This window comes from Lissotriton helveticus, chromosome 9 (assembly GCF_964261635.1).
Source record: "Lissotriton helveticus chromosome 9, aLisHel1.1, whole genome shotgun sequence".
Taxonomy (NCBI): Eukaryota; Metazoa; Chordata; class Amphibia; order Caudata; family Salamandridae; genus Lissotriton; species Lissotriton helveticus.
The window spans coordinates 343,094,818-343,113,898 of record NC_136070.1 but is presented as its reverse complement, the minus strand read 5'-3'; the positions used below and the strand labels follow the sequence as shown (position 1 = coordinate 343,113,898).

At 46.7% G+C, this 19,081-nt stretch overlaps 1 protein-coding gene across 2 annotated transcripts in view; it reads left to right on the top strand.

Moving 5' to 3' along the window:
* The window catches only part of CPSF2 (cleavage and polyadenylation specific factor 2), a 114,498-nt gene extending 97,655 nt beyond the window's left edge, over positions 1-16,843 (top strand). For both annotated transcript variants that reach the window (XM_078660072.1, XM_078660073.1), the window contains 2 exons: positions 404-538; positions 16,307-16,843. In XM_078660072.1, the coding sequence (XP_078516198.1) occupies positions 404-538; positions 16,307-16,399 (228 nt within the window). In that variant the 3' untranslated portion in view covers positions 16,400-16,843. The remainder of the gene's footprint in view (positions 1-403; positions 539-16,306) is intronic.
* Positions 16,844-19,081: the final 2,238 nt, after the last annotated feature.

Below are 19,081 nucleotides of genomic sequence, written 5' to 3'. Positions count from 1 at the left end.
GTAACAGCCAAAATTGTTATTGACCGCAGAGACACTCTCTTGCAAATACACTAACCCTGCATCAAATATCCGATATTTTTCACGTGCATTTGTATCACAAGCAAGAGGAAATTAGCTCAGAGTAGAGATTAGGAGCAGTTAAGACAAGTGTCGGTGTGCTGTTTGAGGGAGGTGGATATTGATTTCGTTGAGATAGGATGTAGAATCTAGTGGTGAGATTGAGGATAAGTAACAGTGTTGAGAGGAAAATTGGCATGTTGCACAATTGAGTGAAATGGGACCTGGGAAACAAGGGACACACGTTTTGCAGATAATGTTCTAATTAATGAGTGGAATTTTTTAAGTTGATATGTAAAACTACAGAGGTACCTATTCAATTTTCTTTCTGTGGTTTGTGGAATAGATCACTGGACATCAGTCTGTCTTTATGAATGAGCCCAGACTGTCTGACTTCAAGCAGGTACTTTTACGAGAGGGAATCCAAGCCGAATTTGTCGGAGGAGTACTGGTCTGCAATAATCTTGTGGCTGTACGCAGGGTGAGTCCTTTCCACATCCGGCTAGAAAATGTTTTAGCTTACTTTCAAAGTTCATGTATGCATACAGAAAATAAACATTCTTTGAGAGGGGGAGGGGAGGAAAAAGGGGTGTAAATGTTAGCATTTATTTGACTGTCAGAGGAATGCAATAGTCACTGTTGTAAAATTATGATATACTGACTTCATGGAATAAATTAGTCTGTGTCCATGTTGTAGTCGAATACAATTAAACTTTGCTTGTGCTGGCTGCAGTGGTGGGAGTGTGCACAGAAAAACTGCTGAAGCTTGCCGCAGTGAATTAATGCATCAACATTTTCACCAGTAAAGCTCCCCCTGAAAGTGCTGATGAAGATAAAACGGCACAGAACCAACATGATATTTGTTGTAGCGTACTGCCCACAGATGATAACTAGAGGCAGGATCATAGAACACAACCTGACATCACTGACTGTGACATCATGGCTTCTGAAATCCTCCAATATGGTCATCTTAAAATTCTCTGCAACTGCATGGACACTCTGAGCGAATTGTCATTTCATAAGGGCATTGCATGTTCTTTAAATAGAAGATAATCTGCATTTTGTGGTGGAGAATCGGATGTATCCAAGTATGGATAGTAAAACCATAGCTTCTATATTTAGCTAAGGCTAGCCTTCAGTTTTCCTCTATTAAAGTACAGCTGTTTCTATTGCTTCTTAACTCGAGTGTCATTTTCAGGCATCTTTTTCCTGTCTCCGACTGCAGATTACCTAGATGACATTAAGAAATTCTTCTGTTAGAAAGTTCACTTCCCTATTAGGAAGCCCTCTTCCCCTAAGGAGTTATATTAGGTCCCTCCGTATGAGCTCATGTGCAGACCATTGGTATTTGTCACGGAAAAAGTAGTATTTTTAAAAGGTATTGCATTAGCTAGACAGGTAAGTGAGATCCAGCGTCTGTGTGCTTGTGTCCATACTATACCATAGATATCAGCAGAGCCATACACTTGTGCTTTATTAAGAATTGAGATCTGGGAAAGCTGGCACATATTTGTAATTTGAGTCTAGCCGTACTGGTTTGGCATCTTCAAAGTAATCATAGACAGACATATACATTCATTCATGACAGGCTTTTGTCAAAAGTCTCATGAGACTCTTTCTTTGAATTCGTAGGGCCTCAAGAGGTAAAGGCAATCCTGTGGGTCATGTAACAAATGGCCTTGCTCACTGTGATTTCACAGAGCACTTGGTGATCAGTCTGTATTTTTACCAAGTATTGTTTTATTGACTTTGACACCAAATGTTCCTTGATTGACCAGGCCACTCTGTACAACTAATTTGTTTAATGGGATTTTCACTGTTAAACATTCCTGTCACTTTCTTGCCTTCTCCCTACCTCTTCAGTTGATTAATGGCCTTGTTACTCTGTTGTGATGGTTGACTATCAAAATAGATTACTTTTGGAGAAGAAAAATTACTTTATTAAACAAGTGAATAGGCCGTTGTAAAGTGAATATTAGATCAGTATTTCTACCCATTTCAACATGTGTATGATCACTTATTTCCTTGTTACGGCTGAGTTGTCAAATTGTATTATTCATAAATAAAAAATTGATCTGTTGCTTCTATATTCATAAAATTCATTGTCAACAATTTCATTCTACCTATAGGAGTTGAGTTTTTAGATAATGATTAATTAGCGGTTCTCAAACTTTTGACTTCTGTGGACTCCACTAAATCATTACTGGAACCTTGGGACCCCAGTGGAGTCTTTGCTGGAAGCCAGGGACCCCAGCCTAACAATTTTGGAGGATTTGAACCAGAAAACAGTACACATAAAATTGAGAAACATGCATTCATCAAACAAATGCACAAGTTATGAAATATTTATATAATCCACAATATAAAAAAATTAAATTTTAACATGAAGGCTGGAGCTTGTCTAAATTCAGTTGAGGCCGATCATAGTCCATACGTATTTGATGTACTTGTACAGCTCCCACAAATCACTCTGAGGATACAAACTTAATTTTTAGCCACCAATTTCAAGTTCCTTCACATTTACAGAATCTTTTAATATTTTCAGCTTTGCATTTTGTTTCTTTATTTATCTACACGTTATTCATCTGCAAATAATATTACATTTCTAAGCTTTCGCTGACCCCCTGAGTAGGCTTTGGGAACCCCAGGTTAAGAAACACTGATTTAGATGTTCGCCTGAATATTTTGGACAACGTGTTCTAAATTTTCTCTGTATCAAAGTGCCCTTTTTTGACATGATGACCCCTACTTTTTGCCTGGAGTGATGCTATTTTGACTGAAGTGCACTTGGTTCCTGCTAACCAAGTCCCCAGTGTTTTTTCCCTAAAACAAAGTGACTGAGCAGTTCCTCAAATGGCAAGACATTTAGCTTTCCTGCAAGTCCCTTATAAATGGTACCCCTGCTAGCAAAGGCATAGGTTCTAAAGAGGGCTCCCTAAAGAAGAATTTATTGTGCCAACCTAAGGGACCCTAAGCCGAACTAATGCAGACTGCCATTGCAGGCTGCGTGAAATGGTGCAGACAAAAGCGAAAACACGACATGGCTCACTCCCTGTATGCCATAACTATTGACACTGCATGCAATATATGTAAGTCACCCCTACAGCAGGCCTAACAGTCCTAAGGCAGGGTGCATTATATTAAATGTAAGGCACACTCATACACTCATACCACTCCCATTCCTTTCACCCCTGACATCACAGCTCCCACCCACAACCCGTCTAACCCAGTTCAGCACCAGAATGACACGCACGACAAATCCCACCCTTATCCCCCCATTCCCACTACCACCCTGTAACTAATCACGCAGAACACACCACCTTTCTTAATTTAACTCCCCCTCCCCACAACAGGACCATCTCCAATCCCATTTCCCCCCCATTCTCAGCCCTCATTACCTTACCTGCACGCCCACCACCACTAACATACTCATCCTCCACCCTGCTCTCTCCACCTACCACCAATGCCCTCACCTATACCACCAACTTCCTCCCTACTTCATCCACACCTCTCCCTCCCAAACCCTCTCTCCTCCCTAACACCAACCCGTACACTGACGCCACGGAGCCCTGCACGAACACCAGCCCACCCCCCCACCCGCACGCTAATTCCCTGGGCAGTCACTCACCCCTGATTTCCATCCCCACCACCAACACCTTTCCCACGCTGGACAAGATTATGGCCACCCTCCTCCAGGTCAAAGAAGACATTCACATCATCAAAGAACTACTCTTCACACACCAAAGACACCCCTCACCCACCACCACCTCCCCCCCCAACATGTCCCCCACCCTTCCGGATGACTCTCTCACTCAACACTCCCCAAACTGGACTTCAATCCATGTTCGCAATCGCAACAATCGCCCCTGCAACCCTCTTTCGGACCTCGACACACTCACCCTCCTCCGCTCCTACGACCCAGCTCCCCTAAACCACACATCCACCACACACCTCGCCATTCCCACGATACACTCAAATCCCCTTAGACCCCCCACAATAAACAACAGAATCTCCATCCCTAATAACCTTAGAAAAGTCCCCCTCTCTCTAGAACCCTCTACCACCCTCGACACACCCCGTCTCAAATGCACTCTCCTCAACTGCAGATCGGCCTCTAGACTCTCCTCCGCCATCGCTGATCTCATCTTAACACTGGACCTTGACCTAATCATCATGACTGAAACCTGGCTAACTGAATCTTCTACACCTATAATGGACATTCTGGTTCCTCCCAACTACCACATCATTAGACTTGACAGGCCCGGCAAAATAGGTGGTGGAATCGCATGCATTTACAGGAACAACCTCTCTGTTCTGAAAGTCACCTCCCCCTCCCTACCCTCCCCAACTTCCTGTGAATACATCTGCCTCGATATCATCAGTGAGGGCAAACCGATATGCTCTCTTCACGGCATTTACCACCCACCTGGGGACAACCTCACCTTCTCCCAACAAATCATGGATATGATCTCAACCAATTCCGGACGGCAGCTCACCCAAATATACCTTGGTGACTTCAACCTCCACTGGAACGATTACAATGACGCGGTGGTAAATAGTCTTAAAAATGTCCTCAATGCCCTTGACCTCACCCAAATATGCAACAGCCCGACCCACGAGAAAGGATCTATCCTCGACCTTATCATCTCCAAAGAGGACTCTACCCAACTCGAGTCTATCCAACCCTGTGACTGGTCAGATCATCATATTGTCACATTCTTCATCAATGAAAAAGTTAAATTTAACCCGGTTCAACCCTTCAAGCCCAAAGTCTGGAAAAGAGACCTGAAAAAACTCAACCCAAACTCTTTACCCCCTAACAGCTGCAATCTCCTACTTCCCCCTACCGGCGCTACGGACGTTCAATCTTTGACTGACCACTATCTCAACGCTATGACCTCAATAATTAATGAGGCTGCACCTATGCAGCTAAAAAGAGTCTCCACTAAAATCTCCAATCCATGGTATGACGGGAGTCTCAATGAGGATAGACGAGCCATGTGAATGGCAGAGCGCACCTGGAGATCAGCTCCCTCTGCACTGCACCTAAAAACACTGAAGAAAAAGAGAAACGCCTACTTCAGGAAAATAAAACGCTCAAAATCAGATTTCTTCAGCCTCCAGCTCGACCAAGCAAAAAACCGTCCGAGAAAACTGTTTGAGCTAATCAGATCACAATCCAAGGAACAACCCCAACCACTCAGCACTATGCACGAAGCCTTCTCTGCTTTCTTTATCCAAAAAACTGACAACATAAAGAGCGATCTCCTCATTGACGCAAGCCTCTACTCCAAACCCCACTGCATAACACCCACTGAACCAAAAAACAATGCTACATGGTCATCCTTTGGCACCTACTCTGAAGAAGAAATGGGCAAACTGCTTAGCACCTTGAAACCATCCAATCACCTCACGGACCCCCTTCCTGCTAACGCTGTAAAAGACGTTACCCCTTTGCTCCTCCCACTCTGGACTAAAATTATCAACAGCTCACTTCAACAAGGAACCATCCCTGACTCCCTCAAAGTCGGACAAGTCACACCGTTACTAAAGAAACCTACAGCCGACCCCTCTGATCTAAACAATTACCGTCCCATTACCAATATTCCCACTCTCGCCAAACTGTTCGAAAAATGCGCACAACTACAATTGACGAAACACATTGATCAGTTTGATCTGCTAAACCCTCATCAATCAGGCTTCCGAGCAGGACACAGTACGGAAACTGCTATGACTCACATAATTGACGACGCCCTTCAAATCCTAGATCAAAACGATACCTGCCTCCTCATCCTTCTTGATCTCTCTTCAGCATTCGACACCGTTAAACATGAGAATTTACTCGAACTACTAAACGCAAGAATGGGTCTATCTGGGACTGTTCTCAAGTGGTTCACTTCCTTTCTACACAACAGGTCGCAGAAATTCAAGAGCAACAACCTGATGTCCTCGCCAATACCTGTATCGTTAGGCGTCCCCCAAGGATCCTCCCTATCCCCAACTTTGTTCAACCTAGTTATGGAACCTCTCACCACCTTGTTACAAGCATCCAATGTACACTTTCACATGTACGCCGATGACACCCAACTATATCTCAAATTATAATCCCCCAAAGACATTTTGCTCCTGAACTCAACGATCAGAAGCACCCAATCCTGGCTTGCCGATAATCATCTCAAACTCAATGCTCTGAAAACAGAGTTCCTTCTGATCTCACCTCCCGCGAAGATCTCTACCACTCAAATTTGGCTTAAACACCTAACTGCACTCAATGTCCAACCCACCATCGTGGACTCAGCAAAATCTTTAGGCATAACACTTGACACCAATCTCAACATGCAGCAACATATCAGCAAGGCTACTAAGGGAGCGAACTACCAAATCAATACCCTGAGGAAACTTAAACCCTTCCTCCCAGCCAAAGACTTCCAAACTGCAGTACAAGCACTAGTCATCCCTCGAATAGAATATGGCAGCATCGCCCTCTGCGGACTCCCCCTAACTACTACCGCACCCCTAAGAGCTTCTCTAAACGCTGCAGCGAGACTCATCACTGGGTCAAAAAAACACTCACATATTTCCCCTGACTTGAAATCCCTGAACTGGCTGCCTTTTGAAGCCAGAATACATCTGAAAATCGCCTGCATGACGCACAAGGCTGTACACCTGAGCTCACCCGGCTACCTCACTCAGAAGCTGACAATTTCTGGCGGCTCTAGAATCACTAGAGGCACAAACAATCTTCTGCTGAAGCCTCGAAGATTCCGGAAGGAAAAAACTTATAAACGCTCCTTTTCAGGAATGGCACCCAGGATCTGGAACTCACTCCCTCCTGAAACCAGGCTCATCTCCTCCACTACACTTTTTAAGAAAGAAGTAAAAGGTATCCTCATGGCTAAATGCACTTGAACTATTATTTTGGACTCTTTAAAGACTCTGCACCGATCTGTACTACTTGTTCGATCCCTTTGCTTATTTGTATTACTTGTATTATCGACTTACCTGATTGTCTATGCTCCCACTTGTTTGTACTATTAGCATTATTGACGTACCTGTTTGACTATGCTCCCTCATGTACCTACCCCACCCCACTTATTACCTACAACTACGCTATGCCCAATGTTATTTACTCTCCTGTTCGTACCCCTTCTTTGTAAAGCCCTCTGATATCTGCAAAGATCTTGTTCGCGCTATATAAAACTTTCAAAATAAATAAAATTAAAAATAAGGCCATATCTGCATGAGCAGATATGCCCCTGGGCTGTTCAGTTCCATTACTATGTATTACAAGTGAACAGGGAAGTACATGCATTGGGCACTTGTCATTACAGCTACATGATGGCTTAACTGAAACACATGGTGGTTGGTACCAGACACCTTGTCTTAATAAATCTGCACAACTTGTCTTAATAAATGCGCCCTGATGAGAGTAGTGGATATATAAAAGCATGCATCAAGAGAGCACCTTAGAGGTGCCCCCAGTAAACCTACCGCAAAACAACAATTGATGGACGGAATATTGCACAATGGCAAAACATTAACCCCCAGTCACAGATCTGGGTTTAATCCATCGTTATTTTGCTCACCACACCACCCCAGTTCAGACATGGCCATATGCAAATCAGTCTTGACCCTGTGCCTCATGGGAACAGTCCAGCCCAAACTGCCAAGCCATATCTTCCCTGGACCGGAATCAAGCATCCTAGGACCGGTTTCTGGCTATCAGCCGTCATCAGCCAGGATAGCTTGATTCCAGTGGCATGGAGAGGACAGGATTCACGTCTGAGCATACCCGTCCCACTCTGGGTGACAAATGCAAAAACAACAATTGATGGACGGAATGTTGCACAATGGCAAAACATTAACCCCCAGTCACAGATCTGGGTTTAATCCATCGTTATTTTGCTCACCACACCACCCCAGTTCAGACATGGCCATATGCAAATCAGTCTTGACCCTGTGCCTCATGGGAACAGTCCAGCCCGAACTGCCAAGCCATATCTTCCCTGGACCGGATTCAAGCATCCTAGGACCGGTTTCTGGCTATCAGCCGTCATCAGCCAGGATAGCTTGATTCCAGTGGCATGGAGAGCACAGGACTCACGTCTGAGCATACCCGTCCCACTCGGGGTGACAAATGCAAAAACAACAATTGATGGACGGAATGTTGCACAATTGCAAAACATTAACCCCCCCCAGTCACAGATCTGGGTTTTATCCATCGTTATTTTGCTCACCACACCACCCCAGTTCAGACATGGCCATATGCAAATCAGTCTTGACCCTGTACTTCATGGGAACAGTCCAGCCCGAACTGCCAAGCCATATCTTCCCTGGACTAGAATCAAGCATCCTAGGACCGGTTTCTGGCTATTAGCCGTCATCAGCCAGGATAGCTTGATTCCAGTGGCATGGAGAGCACGGGACTCACGTCTGAGAATACCCGTCCCACTCGGGTGACCAACGCTAAAACAACAATTGATGGACGGAATGTTGCACAATGGCAAAGCATTCACACCCAGTCACAGATCTGGGTTGAATCCATCGTTACCAGCCTCTAGTGTGCTGGCTGACTGGTGTAGCCCAGCCTGCCACCATAGACAAGTGTCTGACCCTCTGCAGGTGAGAGTCACGCTCTCTGGGGCCAGAAACAATGTCTGCTTCAGAGGAAGGTGTTCACAGCTCCTCCTGTAGGATGGTTAGTGATTTAGCATATCAGGGACTTCAGACTCCTTGCTGCCTTTTGATATGCAACCCCACCTTCGCCCAAACCTGGGAGATGCACCCACCCTTAGGCCCATTTGGCACTAGGACAGGCGCAAAATTAAAAGTGCAGGTAGGCTTGGTGCACTACCATGCCAGTCACACACTTACGGTGGACTGCCTAATGTGAACCACGAAAGGAGGATTCCACCATCTTGATTTTGGTGGAATTAGGAGCTCTGGTACAGGGTTATGTCCACACCCCAACGGAAGTGGTCATATAGGGGTGTAGTGACCCCAAGGGTAAGTAGCGCATTGGCTACTACCATTTACTCCCCTTAATGCCCCTAAATCTAGTACTTAGGGGAACCCCTGGCACCAGAGAAGCATGATCAACTCACTCGAGTAGAAGGACAAACAAGCCAAAGAAGCGAGAACTGAGGACCTGCGACTGACTTGGTGCCAATCCTGTCACCTGTCTGCTGCTCCCAACTATTGCGATGACTCGTCCTGCCACTGTGCAACCTTCAAAAGCCTGGGAGGACTGCCAGCCCTTGGCCAAACAGCCAGCATCTCCCATGGAGTGGAAGAGCTCCTTCTGTGCATCCTCCAGGTACTCAAATGCAAGTTCCGGATTACAGAACTGCTGATCACCAGACTCTCCGATGCAGGAGCCACCCAGGAGGATGTGATCTGTGCTCCCAGAGGTCGCCCCGTCTCCCCAGCATGTAACGAGAAACTAGGTCCACCAGGAGCCCTCCATCACCAATACCTTGGGTACCGGACCCCTTGCAGCAGCCAAAACTTGTTGGTGGTCCAATCCGAACCCCCACAAGGGACGTCAGCCTTGCAGAGCCAGCACAGAGAGAGACCCAGTTGTCCTGTTTTGCCCCCATCTTCAGGTCGACCTCCGAAGTAAGTTTCTGACCACCGCAGCCTGACACCTCAAAGTACCTCCGCACCTGAGACACACAGCTCGGATCCATGTGAACCAACGGTGCCTGAAGGGTCCTGAGACCCTTAAGAGCTGAGCCCCCTTGTGGGCTTAGCCGGACTGGTCCCCCAGTATCGTCTGCAGCGTATTTTGCAGGAGACCAATAACCGCAAGAGACTCCCGCAATGCGACACCGCCCGACAAAGCACAACACGACCACCCCATCACGAGTACAGGTGAACCGACAGTGTCCCTGGGACACAGATACCCCCCAAGGCCTCATCCCCCTTTGAATTCAACCGGACTGGTCCCCAAATTCCCACTTGCAGTATCTTTCTTTCAGGTACTTTTCCCATTGATTTAAACAGGGGCACCTGACACTGAACAGCACCTCTGCAACTGGATGCGCCAGAGCTGGCCTAGGTAAATGTAAATGTAAATTGAAACTTGTATAGCGCACTACTCACCCGCAAGGGTCTCAAGGCGCTTGTACGAATACCGCTGTGGAACCCATCCTGGCTTTCCCTGTGAGGTGTGCACTCCTGGGCACCCCCAAGGTGAAGCCAGGCATCCTTAGCGTTGTGGGGGCCGTTGTGGAGATTAAGCAAGCTATTGCCCAGAGTTGCAGAGTGGGACTCCATGATTGGAATAGGCACCGAGGCGAGAATGATCAGGTCCGTGGAATTTTTGAGCTCAAGACCCGCCGAGGCGGGGAATTGAACCCTGGTCCCGGGCTAGACCTCTGCATCAGGGTCTGCCGCTCTAACCATTGACCTGCTGGGCTGCCTTAGACCTTGGCCCCTCCTTACTTTAAGTCCAGAAGAACAGTCCTGTAAGTTGTTGACGAGTGGCCATATGCAGTATGTTTTCTCCAACAGTATTGTCTATTTAAATGGTAAAAACCTATCTTGAAAAGTACTTACCTGATCACGAAATCTTGGTGCCTAAAATAATATAATAATCTGTGTTGTTTTTATAAATTGGTGTCTGATTTCTTTAGTTAGTGTGCCCCGTTTATTGACTGTGTTTGTACAACAAATGCTCAGCACCCCTCTAATAAGCCTAAACCTGCTTGCCCACCCTACCACTAATCGAGCACTTTGCGATTGTTAATGCAAGCCCCTGCAAACCTGTAAGGGTTGCCTAGAATCTTTACACAGTGCACTTCGTTTTAGTGCACTATATTGAGCCAGCTTCCTACAATCACATTTGTTTATTTAGTTTTTTTCCTCAGAACACTGTCTTCTATTTCTTTTAGATATATACTACATTTAAATCAGTGCATTAATTGTGTCTGTACCAAGTTGATACAACCACAGTGTAACCCTCTGTAATATTCAGACATAGTTCTCAGTAGGCATTAATATAATCTTGAGACTGCTAAACTTCACTTGAGGAATTTGTTATAAAAAATGTCGACTTGAGCAGTGAAAGTTTGGCCGCATTGCCATTGTTCACATGCCTTCCGTAGAACACAATATTGTTCGGAGTTCAGTTTCCGGTTATTCATGAATTCTTTTAACACGATGTGTGTAATCTGGTCACTTATTTACGTCTCAGGAATCTAATTTAAAAAGCAAATTGTACACTATTTTGAAACAGTTTTTATTTGTTTGTCTAAGCTGAATTGCATATTTTAATTTCGTTTCATTGACTGTTTAGTAGTGCTCTCTTTTCGTGGTATGTGATTGGATACATCTGCTTCCCCGGATAGCAAATATAGAATCTCTTCCACTTCAAAGCATATGATCATTCTGATAGAATGACACTATGCCTCTATTAGAATATTCAAACAATTGTTAGGAGTGTCTAGATGACCATACTGAGAGGTTTCAGGGGTGGAGGAAGACCAGAGTGATTTTGCATGTCTTTTAATATACAGTATCTGAAAGAAACAGTTGGTTATAGATTCCTTCCCTTTGAATTACCCCCAGGAGGTCCGACTGGATACAGAAAGGTTTTCATCAGCTGTACCCCGGCGCGTCGGAAGGTGGCGTCGGTCGACTCCGCATTCGGTGTCGTGGTCGTCGGGATGACGTCGCGGTAGCTACATAGACGCCGCCCTTTCTTTTTTCACACCAGCAAACGCAAATCCGGAGAGAGTGGTACCCCAGTGATATTTGGACTGAACTTTTTCTCAGATTTTATCATCTTCGTTGTTTTTAGAGGCCATTGACTCCTGGTGCACGAGGGATGCCCGGTTTTAAGGCTTGCAGTTCCTGTTACCTACTGATGTCGGTGACTGATCCGCACCGCGTGTGCCTCTACTGCCTGGAGCGTGACCATGACCCCAAGTCGTGCTCCGACTGCTGGACTATGGCCCTGAAGTCTTTGCGGGAGCTGTCCCGAAAGCTACTCGAGGCCCGGCAGTCAGTTCCGCGCCGCTCGGGGTCCCGGTCGCGGAGCCAACACCATTCTTCCTCCAAGTCTTCGCACTCTGGGTCAGGTAAGTCGAAGCACAAAAAGAAGTCCAAGAAGCATCGCCGCTGTTCGACTTCTCCCCATCCGTTGGCTGACGCGACTAAGGTTGCTGGTGGTGCCCCTCCTGCGGCTCCACATGTGGAGCCGGTAGGGTCGGCTCCGGCTCACCCCCTTCCCGGAACCGGAGGGACCCAGGCCCAGCTTTGTCAGTTTTACGAAGCGATGCACGCCATCTTTGGGCAGCCTGACTCCGCCTGCGCGCCTTCGGGCCTTGTGTACTCGGCTGGGGGCCCTGGGCCTTTGGCGTCAGCGGCTTCTGCCCCGCAGCGTCCCCTTGGATCCAGACCTGGATCCGGATTGGCGCCAGTCGACCTTTTTACGCCTCCCCTGGCACCGTTCCACCGGCACGACGTCCACAGGCTTCGGCTGTGTCCCTAGCCAACATCGACCCCGGCCTCCACCTCAAGGTAGACACGGAGTTGGACTGGCGTCGTCCGACGCCGGATCAGACTGGTACTTTATTGCCCCTGTTCTGACCAGATTGGCAGCCAGAGGAGGGTGAGGAGAACTTGGAGGAGTCTGGGGACCCTTTACCCGACCAATTGGTGTATGAACAGGGCTGGAGAGAGGAACTGGGGGAAGGCAGTGTTCTGGATACCTCACCAGACCATGGCATGTTGTCGTCTCCTACCGTGGCTACGGAGGAGGAAGCGTCATAATATGCACTGGTGTAGTGTAGGGCAGCCGAAGCTCTCTACCTCGAGCTACCTTCGGTGGCAGTGAGGACTAAGCTCCTGAAAGAGGTCCTTCAACCGGCAGTGAGCTCTTCGGAACCCCTGCTGCAGTTTAATGAAGCCCTCACAGACATCCTTTTGGGCACCTGGTCCAGGCCCAACACAGGGGCTCCTGTGGATAGGATAATTGCCCAAAGCCACCGCCCGGCTCTGGGCGACTCCACTTTCCCCTCCCAACACCCCACCCCTGAGAGCTTGGTGATCAAAGCCTCCAGGTCTAAAGGCGCATTCCCTAACGCACCACCAGATAGGGATTCCAAAAAGCTGGACCACCTTGGGAAGAAAATGTTTTCTTCCGTCAGCTTGGGACTGCAGTCAGTAAACACTACTTGTCTATTGGGACGTTACACCCACTCTGTGTGGGATACAGTAGTGCAGATGCTGCCCCAGTGCTTGGAGGAGGCCCGGGCTGTGCTCTCTCGAACAGTTGCCGAGTGGAGAGACGTAGTGAAGTTGACCATCCGCTGTGGGCTGGATACCGCCGACGCACTTGGCAGGACGATTTCGACGTCAGTAGCCCTTCGACGCTACGCCTGGTTGCGTTCGACTGCTTTTTTCGGGGATGTCCAATCCATCCTTTGGACATGTCCTTTGATGGCAGTCGCCTTATCGGCGACAAGGCAGACAACGCGCTAGCGCGCTTTAAGGACTCAGGGGCTATGGCCAGGTCCTTGGGCCTCTCCACCACCCCTCCGGCTCAGTCTGCCTTTCGCCTCTTTCGTGGCTACGAAAGGGGTACCCCGCTATGTTCCGCCCAGAGCCACAGGCCGGCACAAGCTGTTCAGCCCTAGCACGGACAGGGACGTGGGAACCACCACTGTGGTTCTGGGGGCCAGCGGGCAGGCCAGTCCACCACAACCCCCTCTGCAGCAGCCTCCAAACCCTCCTAGTCCGACCTTTCAGGGCCACCAAACGCCAGTGGGCGGCAGGATCCGCCATCACCTCCCCCACTGGCACACCATCACGTCGTACAGGTGGGTTTTGCAAATAGTCTGAAGGGGTTACTCCCTCCCCTTCGAGACTACCCCTCCATCCATACCACCTCAGTACCATTGCATGTCGGAGGATCACCTAGCCCTTCTCCAATAGGAAGTTTCTGCACTCTTGGCCAAGGGGGCCATCGAGTGCATTCCTGCCCCAGAAGTAGGCTGTGGTTGCTATTCCCACTACTTTCTGGTGACCAAGAAGGACAACGGCCTGCATCCTATCTTGGATCTCAGGAACATCCACCACTTCCTCCGGAATGAGAAGTTGAAGATGTTGACGCTCGCTCAGGTCTTGTCTGCCCTCGATCCTGGAGACTGGATGGTATTGTTGGACTTGCAGGACGCTTATTTTCACATCCCCATCCTGCCGGCATTACCTGTGATTCACGGTAGGCCATGAGCACTTTCAGTTTACCGTGCTCCCCTTTGGCCTTACCAGCGCCCCTCGGGTGTTCACGAAAGTGATGGTGGTTGGCCGCAGCTCATCTGCGCACATATTCCCCTATTTTCGACGACTGGCTGTTGAAGCCGGGCTCGTCCCAGGCCGTCGTCTCCCACCTCTATACTACGGCCGACCTCCTGCATTCGCTGGGGTTCTCTATCAGCGTGCCAAAGTCACACCTGACCCCCTCTCAGAAGCTCCTTCATCGGAGCGGTTCTGGACATGACACAGTTTTGGGTATATCCTCCCGAACAGCAAGTTCTGGATATTCAGGCTATGATTCCGCTGTTTCTGCCTCTTTCCCGGTTTTCACTCAGTATGACCCTCAGGCATCTGGGTCTGATGGCCTCCTGCATCCTGCTGGTGGACCATGCCATATGGCATATGCGTGTTCTGCAGTGGGACCTGAAGTTCCAGTGGGCGCAACATCAGAGGAATCTGTCCGATTGCTTCCAGATCTCGGAGGGCACAGCACACCAATTGCAGTGGTGGCTTACAAACCAGGATTGGGTCGAAGGCAGATCCCTCTCCCTTCCTAAGCCAGAGTTCACAGTGGTGACCGATGCATCACATGTGGGAGGCGGAGATCAAAGGCCTCTGGTATTAGGAGAAGTCCAGGCGCAACATCAACCTTCTGGTGCTTCGGGCGATACGTCTTGCACTCAAGGCATTCCTTCCCTCTGTCCGGGGAAGAGTAGTGCAGGTGTTCACGGACAACACCGCCGCAATGTGGTACTGCGACAAACAAGGTGGGGTGGGTTTGTGGACCCTATGTCCGGAGTCCCTCCGCCTCTGGACATGGCTGGAACATCAGGGCAGATCCCTGGTGGTTCAACACCTGGCAGGTTCTCTGAATGGCAGGGCAGACAAACTCAGCTGCAGGTGCATGATGGATCACGAATGGCGTCTTCACTCGGAGGTGGTGCAAGGTCTCTTTCAGCAGTGGGGAGAGCTTTGGTTAGAACTATTCACCACCGAAGAGAGTGCGCAATGTCAGCAGTTCTGCACTTTGGAATTTCCAAGGCGGCATTTGCTAGGTTGAGTTGAGATCCCTGTAGGTTCTGTGGAAGGCTACTGTAGAGTCGGTCAGTTCCCCACTCGCCACCAGTATTGAACATTAATACTGAAAAATTAGGTTGTGGGTCACAATATTTTGAACTTAAGCTGCTATATCACTCTCCAAAATGTGCGCTAATATCTGGCTTACACTTTGGTCATTTTTGTTTTTTGCCCAGTTAGCTTGCACTTGTCTGGAATTCTATGGCATGCTTGTTTCAGAATGTAGATTTCAGACAAAATTGCCAGGGAGGCATTAAATCTCTGCGGTAACACCCAGACTACTAATTCCCCAATTACCGTTAAAACTGCAGAGTTACTCAAGTATATTGAAAGTTGTGTAACAAAGACCTTTTTAACCATATCTACATCTTAGATTTCTTAAAGATGCTATAAGCTCAGTGTGTAATATCATAAGTATTCATAATACTTCTTTAGGTATCTAACTATTAATGTCTTAATCTTGCTATTGTGTATGGGGTTTCTCAAATATGTGTTGTGAATGCATAGCAACCTTTTTGCTTCTTCAAGTATTTAGAATATGTAGAACCTCCATAAAATAAATATACCCAATGAGTATTTGTCCACCCATTGTTAGCTCTTCGTTTTGGGACGAAAGGGTACCCTGTATTTTTTTTGCTTTTTGATTATTTTTTTCTATTAAGTACAACACTTGAACCTATTCGCATAACCTCACTCCCTTCAGTCTTGATATAATGGTCACTAATGTGTACCAGTTGTTGAGCCATACAATTCTAATAACTTATTTTACAAGAGGTGCACTGTTTTTTTGTAGTGACGGATAATCACTGTGTGTTGGGCAACCACTTTCTGTGTGCATGACTCAACCACTCTAAGCAGTCTGTTCTTCTAGAATCATTTTCTTAAAATGTAATCATCTTTTCTCTCCTAGACTGAAACTGGACGCATTGGACTGGAGGGTTGCCTGTGTGAAGACTTCTACAAAATTAGAGATCTTTTATACAGTCAATATGCCATTGTTTGAAGGCTATTCGTGATGGACAATATAAAGGACGCAGAATTTTTCTAAAAATGTGTATATTTTTTTTAATTTTGCAGCTTTCACTTTGTAGTTTTTTGGTTTTCAACTACATTTTGAAGAGCCAGTTGTTCAAAAAACTGAAATGCTGAAAGAAATGGACTAACGCAAAGCCGATGCTGAGGGCCCCCTTTTGAATCAACATTCCAGCATTGTTGTCGTTTACAAACACGGTTGTGCAGCTGAGGCTGCTTGTGTGTTTCCTGCAGGACTGTCAGTGACAATAAATCTTGGCGATGGGTGGGACTTGAATTCAGAGTCTTACCATTCAGTATGTTTACATGATTAAGAAACATTACTTTATCAGAACAGAATCGGCAAGCCCAATAGTTGTGTTTTAGTTAATATAAATTAAAAAGGAAACTGCCCTCTAGAAATCCTTTGAATTTACATCATAGTGGCTTGTGTTTTTTGCGGTGAAACAAGACCAGTATTAGGCTGAGTACAGAGGGATGGAGTTCAAAGTTCTACAAAAAATATAAAACTGCAGTCAAAAAAGTGTAGAGTCTTGAAATGGTTGTGCAAAGTGAATGAATGATTTAGTTATTACTTTTATTACGTTGAATTTAATACATATGTTTAATGGCTACAAATATCTAGGGGCCAAGTAGTTCATTGGTTCCGCAGAAGGCACATGGAATAAGTGTGCTCAATTCTTTATTGATCTCTGTACATGCGTAAATGTGTATCGGGATATAATTTATTTGAAGAACAAAATACCTACCAACATTGACTTGTACCACGAAGGCGCCTTCTTTATATGTAATGATTTGGTTACAGATTGGTAATCTTCATTATACTGAGTCCTACTCTCACTCATCTCAGTGTTTAGCAGTTGTTTGACCCAGCTATAAGCCCAAACCAATATATATTTTTGAGGCGCCTACCCTGAGGAGAGGTATAAGAGGCCCCACCTCTAAAAAGCTAAATCTCAACATCTAAGCAGAAAACCTACCCATCATTCTAGAGTGCGTATTACAGGACTGTGGTGAGGAAGCGTGGGACTCAATGAAGTAAAGTGGCAAGTTAGTAAGCGGCGCATTACCACTTTTCCCTCTTCCTTAGCCAGTCCTTAAGAATGAGGATGCATCAAACAATAAAGTGGGCCTGGAAGTAATGCAGAGCCCATGAACCTTTAAAAAGGAGAAAAACATCAGGATCCAACAGTACGAAGTGGAGCAGCACCAAAGTCCGTTCTTGAGGGGAGCACTTGAAGACGTGAATGCTTAATAAAGGTAGCAATTGAAACCCAGGCAGTGGCAAGACACGCCCTTAGCCTCAGACCAAGAAGCTGCCATACTCCTGTAAAATGTCCCTGGAGTACCAGAGGCAAAGGGACCCTAGACCATACGTAGATAGATCAAAGGTTAAGCAGAGTTTAATTCACTCAGAGAAGGCTACAGGTTTATGACCCTGGTCACCCAAACTGAAAGTGACAGAGGACATCAGAAAGCCGAAAGAAACTGTTAAATGTGTGCAGCCAAGCCCAGGTCATAGAAATGAAGAGGCACTTTGCCAGCTAACCATGCTGAAGAACACAAGTAAGGGAAGCTAACCTCTGAGTTGAGATAAACATCTCAAAGAATGATTGGCACAAAGTCAATGAAAGTGTAAAGAAAAAATCCTTTTGGAGAGAACTGCAGCAAAAAAGTGGAATGGAGAAAAGGCCCAGATTCCCCCGCCCCCCCCCCCCCTGGTGTGGACATCAGAAAACTGGAAAGAAGCAGTCCGATCCAGTCAAATGAGTACTGCCCTTCTCACGTCCATGTAATGAAAAGACACTTTCTCAGTTGGCAAGGGTGAAGGACCCAAATAAGAGAGGACCATCTCTCGGTGGAGATGAAAATCTAAAAGTACGTTTAGTATAAACGTTGGGTAAATGCAAAGAAAAAGTCCTCAGAGAGAGAACTGCTGGAAAGAAGCAGACAAGAGAGGTCCTTAAGCCCCAGCTGGAGGGCCTCTTGCTTTGCAAAATTTAGCCTCCGGGAAGTGAAAAAGAACCATGGGGTGCCGTGGCGAACAGTGGTAAGGCGGTGGCGTGTCATGCTCAAAACCTACTGATTTGGGACATTCCAGAGACACGAGTTGAAGAAAAACCTCTGTAAATGGAAAGGCAGGGCACAAGTGGAGCTCCAGGGACTGCACACAAGAAAGCTAATTGTCCAAAGAAGGAAGGGTACGAACTTAGAATGAACCAGATTTCTTATTTTTTACCCCCCAGGACACTGGAGGGTATAGAGAAGGGTACTTCGGCAGAGTATGGCGCTAGAGGATAGTGCAATAGAAGAGTGGTGAAACCTCTGTTCTGCATCATCTCCTAAAATTCACTGTACTGGCAGTTTGCCTCATATTCTCAGTTCTTTTTTCCAGGTCGTGCGGAGAGGATCTCAGAACACTTCGGAAGTTATTCTTCCATTGGCTTATGGGGAAAATTCATACATTTTCAAATATATCCACCTTCACTTTTTATACTTCTGAGAGGCTCTTTTCTTAATTTTCCTCCTACTGTGAAGTGATTTTTTGCCTTAGAAATGTGTTCCCATTTGTGCCTTTCCTGTGGTAAAAAGAAGGCTATTGCCCTGTCTTCCCCCAACATGTTATGCTGAAGAAGGCAAGTTCTGTAAAAGA